Source organism: Neolamprologus multifasciatus, chromosome 13, assembly GCF_963576455.1.
Source record: "Neolamprologus multifasciatus chromosome 13, fNeoMul1.2, whole genome shotgun sequence".
Classification (NCBI taxonomy): Eukaryota; Metazoa; Chordata; class Actinopteri; order Cichliformes; family Cichlidae; genus Neolamprologus; species Neolamprologus multifasciatus.
In genome coordinates this window covers 18,455,836-18,467,319 of record NC_140451.1, presented here as the reverse complement: position 1 = coordinate 18,467,319, position 11,484 = coordinate 18,455,836, and the positions used below count along the sequence as shown (strand labels likewise).

The 11,484-nt window shown below is 39.8% G+C and overlaps 1 protein-coding gene across 5 annotated transcripts; it reads right to left on the bottom strand.

Annotated features, from left to right (window-relative positions):
* Positions 1-66: 66 nt before the first annotated feature.
* washc2c (WASH complex subunit 2C) lies at positions 67-10,821 on the bottom strand. Of its 5 annotated transcripts, none has more exons than XM_085183071.1 (31): positions 10,655-10,820; positions 8,899-9,042; positions 8,593-8,757; positions 8,344-8,412; positions 8,089-8,262; positions 7,882-7,975; positions 7,734-7,792; positions 7,587-7,640; positions 7,379-7,474; positions 7,196-7,280; positions 6,963-7,022; positions 6,696-6,838; positions 6,506-6,596; positions 6,365-6,418; positions 6,085-6,279; positions 5,829-5,980; positions 5,629-5,739; positions 5,017-5,112; positions 4,830-4,931; positions 4,633-4,740; positions 4,378-4,547; positions 4,101-4,221; positions 3,533-3,967; positions 3,309-3,437; positions 3,104-3,205; positions 2,923-2,997; positions 2,651-2,710; positions 1,959-2,186; positions 1,101-1,844; positions 835-1,006; positions 67-717 (listed from the first exon to the last, which is right to left on the bottom strand). In XM_085183071.1, exons 2-31 carry the CDS (start codon positions 9,040-9,042, stop codon positions 569-571), a joined length of 4,437 nt encoding a protein of 1,478 aa, XP_085039197.1. In that variant the 5' UTR covers positions 10,655-10,820; the 3' UTR covers positions 67-568. The 5 variants fall into 5 exon arrangements, with proteins under 5 accessions (XP_085039197.1, XP_085039198.1, XP_085039200.1 ...); XM_085183072.1 differs by having other exon boundaries at positions 3,533-3,928; XM_085183074.1 differs by lacking the exon at positions 6,963-7,022 and having other exon boundaries at positions 10,655-10,821.
* Positions 10,822-11,484: the final 663 nt, after the last annotated feature.

Here is an 11,484-nt window from a genome sequence, read left to right as displayed (position 1 = left end):
CTATACCTAAAGACAGACAACATACATGAAATTCACAGACTCTGAAATAATCACAGGCAATAAGGATCCTTAAAATATGTTTCTTTTTAGTTATTAAAAATGAATTTTCTTTTTAATCACAACCAAAGTTAAGAAATGGGTGAATTTCCTTAATAAAAACATTGTCAAAAATGCCTATGATAGTAAGTAAACACAATGATTTCTCATAAACATGATATGGCACAAACCTAAAGAGATGAAATCTCACATGGCAAAGCCCATGGATGCAAACAAAACAGTTACTGTTTAAGTTCTGGAGACTTCGAGGCTAAGCATATGGTATGCTTATAAAGTGCTATTATGTATAGGAAAGACTAACAGTATAAAATAACAATGACAACAGGATGATTTCGGAAAAGCTGGAATTATTTTCATTTGACTTTTGATTGCCAAAAATAAGCCACATTATTTATATGAATTTATATGAATAAATACTCTATTAACAGCGAATCTGATATCTTTCAATGATCCAAATGACAAAAGAATGAATCCACAAATTGTACAAATCTGGCTATGTGGAAACGACAGTTCAATTCCCGCCCAGAGCATTAAGTGGATCATCAAAAATGTTGCTTGAATCCGTTGCGGTACTGCTGTTCTCCTTGGATGGTGTTGTTTTCTTTGTTTTAGGGGGAGCCTTTGCCACTGGCTTTATTGTGCTTGTTGAGAAAATGTAATCTTTAAAGAACAGAGAGGCATACATAATATTTAGTCAAACAAGCCAGGCAGACAAGAGAAAAGGCGAAATTGAACATGTCCATTAAAAATAACCACGTGCATTTTATTGTTGCTTACCCATGTCATCATCAAATATCGATTTGGTATCTCCCTTTGCCTTGGACTTCTCTTTTGCTTTTAAAGTGTCCGTCAGGTCAGCAAAGATGTCTATGTTATCATCAAACAAGCTTGCATCGATGGTCTTCTCTTTGTGCTTCTTGTTAACTTTAGGCACAGCGGCTACTTCATCCTGAGAACAGACAAATGTTTGAGGAAATAAACCTCATTAGGAGTACGACACAGACAATCTCATTTACATAAAAATAAAATAAGAAGAAAGGTACCTGAAAGAGGTCCTGCTTTGAAAAACTACTGCTGTTCTTGATTTCTTTACTGCTTGTAGATGAGGGAGTGGAGCTGTTGCTCAGCCCAAAGATGTCATCATCGTCATCATCATCATCATCTTCTCCCAAAAAGGATGCTGCCTTGGCTTTTTTAGTAGTTGGTCTTGGCTTAACCTTCTGAAAAAGGTCATCAGTGTTGCCATCAAAAATGGATGGGAGTGTGGTTTTATCTTTATCCTTCTTCAGTCCCGTCCCGCTACTGGCCTGAGGGGGCACCGCCTTAGAAGTTTGCCTGGTGGAGGATTTGTTAGAGATTGAGGTTCCCCCAAACAGACTGTCAGAGCCAAAAAGGTCATCCTCATCAGGAGACAGCAGCAGCTTGTTACTGTTACTGTCCTTTACAGAGTCTCTCTCTTCAGCCTTCGAGGACATTGGTAGTTTTAGTTCAGATGGTCTAGGGGAAGCTTGGGAGGGTAAAGGTTGAGTAGTTGTGGAAAAGGGTAAAGGTTGAGAAGGTGTAGAGGAAGGCAGGGCTGTATGTGCAGTTAAGCTTGGTAGTGTTGGATTGACGTGCAAATGGTCAGACTTGTCCGATGTAGGTGAGACCAAACCAGACACAGTGGGGTTTGGCCCAAGAACATTTCTACCTAGGGTCTCTTCTGTATCCTCCACAGATCTTTGGGCCGCTTGCTGCCTTGCTGCTCTGGACTGGGGTCTCCGAATTGCAGAACCTTTGGTGCGACTCTGCATGACAGAAGATTCACACTAACAATGTCAACCCAGAAATCCGAAAAAAAAAAAAAAAAAAAGAAAAAAAAAAAAAAGGCAATAATAAGCCTCAGGAATCAAAAAACACACCTTGTGTGCGCTCTGCAATGTTGTGACCTGGACCGGGGTGTCAAAGCTGACGCCTCCCTCTCTGTCTGGTCCAGCTCCTGCAGGAGTTGTGGCAGGGCTTGGGCTCAAGCTTGAGCTGGATACACCAGAGGAGGAACTGGGTGCCATGCCAGGGAATAAACTTGCATCTCCTGGCATAGTGGGTACTGCACCAGGGAGCAACGCAGCAGGGTTGATCATCAGACTGGCCTGAATGCAAACAAAATAGGGTCAAAGTGAAAAACATAAATATGATACTAACCTTTTTAAAACAGACTAATTATGTGACTCAAAAAATAGACATTTCTGGCTATTCTCTATTCATGAAGTTTCTCATCATAGTTCCAAACAGCAGATCATTCAGAGAGAAATGAGAAACCAGAACTGTTGATGGAAGTGAAGGAAGAACAAGATGGGTAAGTGCCAACAAGTGAAACTGCAAAGTAGCAGGTGCAAACTTTGTTCTCTGTTTAATACATACAAATCAAAGCAGACAATACGCTTCAATTTAAAGATCTGAAGGTGGAATATATTTTTTAAAAAAAAGAAGCCCAGACAGAAGGAAACCTTAAAAAAAGAAAGACATGTAAGTGGGAACAAGCTTTCCTCAGAAGGAATCAAAAGTGAAATGTCAGGAATGAGGACGTTTGATTCAATGAAAACAAAAATATTACTTGAAGCTTCCCAATCTTCGATGAGGAATCTTTTGGTTTTACAGGGCTCGGTGCGGGTTTCTGTGTGGTCAAATTACAGCAAATTACAGGTCAGAATTTAATCCAAAAGTTGGCATTTCTTGTGTTCAGCTAGAAACAGCACTGTATTTCAATAAGGGAAACTATGAAATAAATGCGTCTATCACAACATACTGAAAACCATTAAAAAAAAAATACATAAAAAAGTAAAAACTTAGAAGGAAGAAAGCATGATATGGGCAATTCAGTCTAACCTCAGTCTCTGATACAGGGTCTGGACTTGCGAGTGGTGCTTTGTCAACAGGCTTACTGGGCTTCTCTGCTACTTTCTAAGAATGAAAAGGAGGGATTGGATTTCTGGGTTTTGAGTTTACTTGACATTAACACAACTGATATTTTTTCCTACCACAACACTAAAAATAATCATACTGGTACCGGAGGAGGAGCTTTTGGCTTGATGGAGCTGAAGAGGTCATCTTCAATATCATCTGCAAACAGACTCTGTGCTGCTGGCTTCACTGAGCTGGGCTTGGAACTCTAGTAAAAGAACATATCTGCTTTTAGAGACACCATGTAGCTAAGTGAAATATGTTATCTACAGGGACAAGATAGACGTACAAATCATATCAAATATACTGACTGTAGTTTTTGGTGAAGTGGCAAATAGGTCAACATCTGGGTCGTTGTCCTTCTGCTGTGTGTGACTGAACAGCAGCTCTTCATCCTGGAACACCCCGGTGCTCGTTGCCTGCAGTCGCTCCTCTATAGACTATAAAATAATATCCAGACAGACTTTTTTAAGAGTTACTACAAGAGAAATAAAATCATGCAATTCTTCACTCAATTCTTCTGAAGCAGACAAACCTTTACAGTGTTTTTTGTTGTGGGTTTACTGGGCGTGAATATTGGATCATTCCAATCCCGTTCATCTTCCTCCTCATCATCATCAAACAGACTAACGGTCTTTGTTTTCACTTTCTCTTCCTTCTTTTCCTCCTTTTTGACATTTGTTGGTGGGCTGTCTTTAGACAGGAAGATGTCATCTTGATCGTCTTCGTCCAACGGGCTCTTAGTCGGCTTGTTCGGGAGAACATTAATGCCTCCAAAAAGACTCACAGCTCCAGCAGGCTTCTTTTTACTTTCACTGCTCTCTGACGATGATGGTGGTGTTACTGGCTCAGTGTTCTTTGTTGCAGGTTTCTCCTGCACTGATGGCTTGTCCTTTGATGCTGTCACAGAAACTGCAACCTCCTCAGACTTCTGTAAGACCGAGGATGACTGAGAGGTCACATCAGGTCTCTAAAGAAAAGAGTTATTTATAGAATTTGGTATGAATACAACAAAAGGGTGTAATATATTACATAGAATCTCAATTTAAATAATACAAAAATAAATACAAAACCCCCCCAAAACAAATCATGAGTGCACTCACTTTCGCTGGGGTTGCTGCGTTTGTGTTAACAGCATGTTTGATGCCAAAGAGGGAACCTTTATCTTCATCATCATCACCCTCATCTTCGAACAAGAGAGCAACCCTCTGCGGCTTTGTCTTACTATAAAGAGTGGCAAAACAAGAGGATATTTAAGAAATCCTGTCAAAGAGCGTTGCAAAATTTTACTTTATTACGGTAGACTAAGATCAAAGTCATTCTACAATGAGTAGAAATATTCTGCATGGAGGAAGAGAAAGTCATTAATGCTGTAAATACCTTGATTCTTTTGTTGGAGCAAACAAATCATCCTCATCGTCGTCAAAGAGGGTGCTCTTTTGAGCTGGTTTGGCACTGGGGAGACTGGATGGGGCACTTGCACTGGATTTCATACCTCCGGTCTTGGTCTCTGGTTTTGTTGCACTACTTTTTGAACTTAGCCATTGGTCCTGTCATTTGAGAAAATAATCCATCATTTAATAAAGTGCTGGCAGGAAGAATTGGAATGTTTAGTTTTTTTGTATACATTCATACCTCGTCATCACTGAAGAGTGAACTGGACACAGGCTTAGTGGGCTGTGGTGTGGAGGCTTTAGCTTGAGGTGGTTTTGGTTTAGATTTAGCTACAGAGGCAAACAGATCCTGCAAGCAGAAGATTCATCAGATTATAGTGATGCAGTCTCACCAAAATAAGACTAACTTCATTTAAGTTTGTGAAGAAATATTTTCACCTCTTCATCCTCATCATCAAATAAAGACAAAGGAGCCTTGGCAGGTTTGCTCTGGCCTGTAGTTTCAGGCTTAGACTGACTCTTAATGTTGGTCGAAAATACCTGTGGAAGGCAAAACACATTTATAGTGTAATAAAATGTACCAGTGCTGTTTTTAATTTTACCCACTGATGTCTGAGAGCCTTACTTGTGTATCTTCATCATCATCAGAGAACAGGCCTCTGGTCTGGGGTTTCTGAGGCTGCTTGACAGCAACACTTCCAACATCTGGAGGCAAACCATTCTGAAATCCATAACATGATGATGTGAAACCGAATACAAATACCTTTCTGACTTTAAAGCGGCAGAATAAGGTTTTTAATCTTATGAGAAAAACAGTGATAAACAGTAAAGAGAAGTGAACTCTGTCAACAGGAGAAAAAGCCAGCAGTGTTTTCCAGACTAAATTGAATTTGGCCTATTTTCAGAAAGCACTGGAGTTTCAGCCCTTGTTTGCGCATTTAATATGATCTTTGCCTGACAAATGACTTATTCCACAGGCAGGAACAACCACAAAACAAATTGCACACCCAGACCTTCATGGAATAAGGTAAAATTCAATATACAGCCAAGTCTCCAAATAGTTGATAGCGTATTATGAAACACTGCCAAATTTTTTAAAATGCTAGATGGCCTTCACATTCAAGTTAATGAAGCCAAATTGAGTGCTTTTTGCCCAAAGTCCTGCCATTTTGCAAGTGAAAACACAGTAAATTTGATTTTGTCAGGAGAATATTGTTAGACAATGTTCCATTCAGACCTCCTCTGCTTTCTCAGACTCCTCACTGGTAGATGGCTGCCGTTTCTTTAGGCCCTCACTGAGCAAGCTTTTAGTCCCAGGACCAAACGTGGAGATGGCCCCTGCAGGCATCTAAACATAAAAATTAATGAATGTATGAAACTCATCTTATACACTGAGTCATCATGTTTCGCAGCAGCAATAAATGTGTGCGATTATACCTTTTTCTCAGGTGGTTTTTCTTTGTCTGCTACTACCTCCTTCTTGTTTTGAGGTGGAGGTGCTGCACTGAACTTGTCACTGAATATGTCCCCATCATCATCGTCATCATCATTACTGAAAAGGTCAACAGCTTTCTTGGGTTTGGATTTTTCTGAAAAGTAAAAAAGGAAGTACAATCACCACATAGTCCATTCAGAGTGTGGAACTTATTTCAGCTTTCACTGTAGCACTTAGGTTCCCATTTTCCTTTCTTACCTGAGTCAGCTTTTTTCAGGCTTTTACCACTGAAGAAGTCGTCGTCGCCTTCCTCATCATCAAACAGCCCACCCCCTCCTCTGACAGCTCCTACTGGAACCTGTTTGGAAGGGGCAGTGGTCTTAGGAGCTGGAGTCCCATTCTGTTTGCTTTCCAATGACTCGGAGTTGTTCCCTGAACTGAAGAGGCTGCTTTCTGTTGGCAGAAAGTGACTGACTGTATTTAAGGATGATGACACACACTCACAAGGTTATTTAGCCATCATAAAACTAATTCTTACCTGGGAATATTGATACAGCACCAATTGGAATCTTCTTTATAGATTTGGTAGGTTCTTGGGTGTTGATGAAAAGATATGTGTTAAGTTATAGGTCCACTTTTTAAAACATCTGTAAATATTTTATGTATATTGTTCTCTTACCTGCACTTCCTTCTGTGCTTTTCACACTTTCATTCACGGCTTTCTTCTCTTGAGACACAGCAGGTTTTGGTGCCTCAGAGAAAAGATCACCCTGCATGATGATACAACAATACAAGACAACACAGTTCAAACAGTCTCTACAATGTGGAAATGAGGTGAAACAGAGCAACCGACAAAATAACTTTATCACCTCGTCATCATCATCGAATAAGCCTTTCCCTCCACTGAAGAGACCACTTTTCCCCCCAAATGGTGAAAACTCATCATCCTCTTCATCATCATCATCCTCCATCTTTGGTGGCTTGAACATGTCATCACTGTCTTCCTCAGCAGCTGTTACAATGTAAAATAACAAAACTGAGAATAATGGAATCAAAATACCTGCTTTGGAAATAAGTGATGGGAAAAGCACTAATGCAAAAATCATCATGTACTGATGAATGAATGAGTATCCTACCCTGTGGCTTTGCAGGCTTTGGCTCTGTTCTGCTTTTACTTTTCTTCTTAGATGCCAATGCTTCAAATGTATAACACGGTAGAAAAAACAAAATATCTGAGCATGCAGTGATGAGCTGTAATGCTTTCTGGGAAATCTTAAAAGTAAACTTGGATGCACTGATTTTCAATCAAATGGAACACAATGAGTGGAAAAAATGAATATTTAAAACGTTTCGTAATAACAGGACTCACATGCACGATCTCCCTCGGGTTTGTTGAACGGTTCACCTTTGATTCGGGCAGCTAGCTCATCAGCAAACGACGATGGACCCGTATTCTGAACGTGACAAAAACAAACAGAGCAGATTAGAAAGCAGAGAAGAAAAAAAGGAATCAGACATTTCCATAACACTGTCCTTTATGAGCGTAGCATACTTGTGTGTCTTCGTCATCCTCCTTGTCTGATTCCCCAAAGATGTCAGAATCTTCATCGTCCTCTTCATCATCTTCATAACTCACCATGGAGGACTTCTAGGCAAGCGTAGGAGAAAATCCCCCCAAAAATACAAAAAATGTTAGTTATATTTTATTTTAGCATGTACTGTAGTTGTTAATGTGCTGGACAAATAGGGAAACAGGTTACCTTCTTAATACTATTGTGAACTTCCTCCTCCTGATTAAAATCATCATCTGAATGCTGTTAAAGTATTAGAAACACGAATAAATGTAAGGATTTTTAAAAAAAAAGAAGATATATTTGCGCTGTAAAACAGTGTGAAAATGATATTACTTCTTCTTTGTCATCTTCACTCTCAATCACACTGTCCCTGTCACTGTCAACTGACATTTCTGAAATGACAGAAATACACTGTTAGAAATATACACTACTTTGTGCAAGTGCCTACATAAGCTATCGTCAGTATTAATGAGTACTTTACCATCACTTGATAGGTCACCAAGTCCAACATCATCCTGTTCCATGAAGGCCTGGGAACCAATCAGATACGGCAGTGGTCTGTCCACATAAAGATCCTAAAGGTTCAGGAAACAGGAAGTAAACAGAAAATAAATTAAATTAATGTAAAGAAACATTATTAATAGGTTTTCTATAGTTATTACAATAATCCCCTTTAATGAAAGCACACCTTGGGCTCTAGGATTGCATCTGCTCTGTCTGACACCTCCTCATCCTCTGAGTCAGAGTTTCCTGCTTTAATGTCCAGATGCTCAAAGGCCGACTCCAACACTTTCAGACCATAATTCACAGCTTCCTGCATCTTAGGTATCAATTCTGCTTCTTTCTGCTCTCGAGACTTCTCCTTAAGGAAAACCACACATAATCACAGTTATGGGAATAGTTCAAGAAATACGAGTAACCTGTGCTGAATTTCTTAACGTACCTGCTCAGGCTTCTTTTCTGAAGCCTCAGTCTTGGGTACAGTCTCTTCTACTTCTTCATCATACACTCTCTGAAACAGGACATAAAGTTAAAAGACAGATTACATCGTGTAAACTTCACCAAAAGAGACCTTGGATCACTCGTGGCTCTAATAGTGAATCAATAAGTTGTGTGAGTTATCATCATGTACAGACACAGCTAAGCTATAAAGAAGGAATTGCAGTGTAAATGTTTAAAAGCTATGCATTACATTTTCTATAAACTGTGTGTTGGACAGCATCAAAAAGTCATTAAAGACAGAGTGCAAGCAGCTGTCTGTGGTCTTGGTGTCACGGATCAGACTGTCCAGTTGCTTTTCAATCTCATGTGTCTTTGACAGCATTCTCTGTGAGAAATCTTGAAGAAAGAGGAAGAGCTGTAAAGAAAAGGAAATTGTTAGACATTATTAAGACAGGATAGCTTGCAGGATGACTTTCAATTCACCAAACAGAACATACATCATAATCTTCTGTTTCTTTGCTCCATTTCAGAGCTGGGAAGGATCTTCCTGACTTACCCCTGAGTCAGCTGCTAAGGACCAGTTGGCGCTGTTTTGTCGCATCTCTTCAAGAGTCCAGGGTCTCTCCCAAATCTGAGCATCTTTCTCTAAGTGTTCACTCCTGCTTGGGCCATTTGCCATTCCCTCCGGCAACCCACTCATCTGCAACCAGATCACGTGCTTCTGTTAATGGATTTAATAATTCATACGAGCCCTTAAATGCCTCTGAAACCCCAATGGTAAAAATAAAAATAAATAAAAACTCAAATAAAATGAAGGTTTGCCTACAATGATTCAATTTTTATTTGAGCCTGTTTTGAACAAATGCACTGAATGTCAAAGCTTAGTGATGAAAATAGCTTTTAAAAACTTTAGGGGTTTTTTGTAGTTTTTGCAAGTGCATCATCCAGAAACAACTTTCCCCTTACCAACAAGTCTTCAGACACAGAAAAAACTATTCATATCACAGAGATAAAGTAGGAACTGAGGACCAGTTTGTCATATGCTCTACATTTAAGGTGGTCCAATAAGCTTGGAACATTGTATCAAACAGACAAATCTGTTAATAATTAACCTATAAATTTTGAGTGCAAAACTGTACAATATCAGTAATAAATCTCACTGCTCTGAGATCAAAAGAAATTACAACAGTTGACACAAACAATGCGGTCTTTGGCAGGACTGTGGCACTCCAGATCAGAGTCAAGGACATCGGCATGGCCAAATAAAAAACCCACATGATGCCTCCCACAGCTTAACAGCCAGCATGAACTCTGGTCAAAGGTTTAAAACTCTCCACTGAAAACAACTGTGGGTATGTCACTACTACTACTACTACAGTGTCATGTGCCTATTCTCCAGAGGTCAGCTACTTTCCTCCTGTGGTGTGACGCTTGTATATTGTGGATACAAACACCACTTTTCCGCTGCGGGAAGAGCCCAATGTTGGTTGGCCACAGTTCGCTAGTAACAGAAGTGCAAAGCTGATGCTAGAGATCCATTCCAAGTGCTGCTGTATACACGTATGTGTGTGTTTTAACTTAAACAGTAATTGGAAACAAATGCGCATGAAATGAAATTATCACAGAGCGTCGCACGTCTTCATAATACAACTCCATGTTTGATAGCTCTGGATGCAGCAGGTGCTTATACAGCATTTGTACTAGCATAGCTAGACTAGCCTAGCCAGAAAAACATTTCATTGTAACGAGATAGTCACCGCTAGTCGCTTTAGCTACGAGTGGTTTGAATGTGATACAAGTACCTATTCTAATCCAAGACCTTTGAGCCAATTAAGCCACAACAAAGCAAACCAAAAACTTACAGCGGTTATTACGTCTGAGTAAATCGGAACAGATTACTTTTCTGGAGACCTTATCCAAATATAGATTTAAAAGTTTTCATGGGAGGACTGTCTGTGCATGTGTGTGCATACAGATACTGACTGGTTTAAATATGCGCCTGAAATGCAACACGATGAATGCAATTCTAACTTATAACTTCCCCTTTTAACTTTTATCGTTCTACTAATATCCTTCGACACAACATGTTCTGCAATAGTGTTACAAGTTTCCGGAAAGAAGCTTGAGGAATCCACAGAGTTGCCTAAATGCCATTTCTTGTAACTAGAATTTCTTTCTTGGTTGAGAAAGCGCAGACTGTTTGGCTAACAGCTAGCTTAACTTAGCTAGCCAACACCAATGGTGGCTGCTGCTGTTCTGAGCTAACGAGAGTGACACACACACAGACAAAAACCACGCTCTCCCGAGCTTACCTTGACGACCTCTGGATAAATGCTTTCTAAGACGGCCAAGTGTTGTCAGAAACGACGAGGAAAAGAAGATCGATTATGCAAAATTTGGCCTTTCCCTCATTGGTCTTCTGACAGGTCAGCCATATTCTGTCTGCAGACAGTCACCTGACTGTCGTTGCCCAGCAACATAGTGAAAGTGGGGCGGAGTGGAACAGACCAAACGGCTGGCTTTCCGCGTTGGGTGACTGGTGTGGTTGTCGCTGCATCTCATACATGTTAGTGTTGCGTTTTATTTAAAATACATAGGTTGTTGAATGCCAGAAGAAATCCGATATATATAAACGAGAGCGAGAGAGAACAACAAATGTAACGGCAAAGCAAAACTCTTCATTCACGTGTCAGCTGTTAACAAAAAACGAAAACAAAACCGAATACATTTATCTGTTATTGAAATGACAACAAGACCAAATACCCCCCCCCCCCAAAAAAAAACCCCCCAAAACAAAACAAAACAAAACAAAAACAAAAACCAACAACAAAAATCAAAACAAAAAAACATGGCTAAAGCCTTTCCAAACACCAACTGTGCATGTCATGGACAAGGGGGTGGCGCACAAGATTAGATCACATTTTATGAGTAATCGGTTCGTTTCAGACTTTTTCTTCGTCTTAAACAAAGAAGGCCTATTTTGTAAAATCTTACCAACCTCATATGAGTCTCATGTTGCAAAGGCAAATAATTTACTTTTTCTTATTAGGTTTATTTGCTATAGCAAATAAAAGTGCTCAGACCGCTGATATTCTTGACCCATTGATGAAAAGATTGAGGTACGCATGAAATGCTTGGTAAT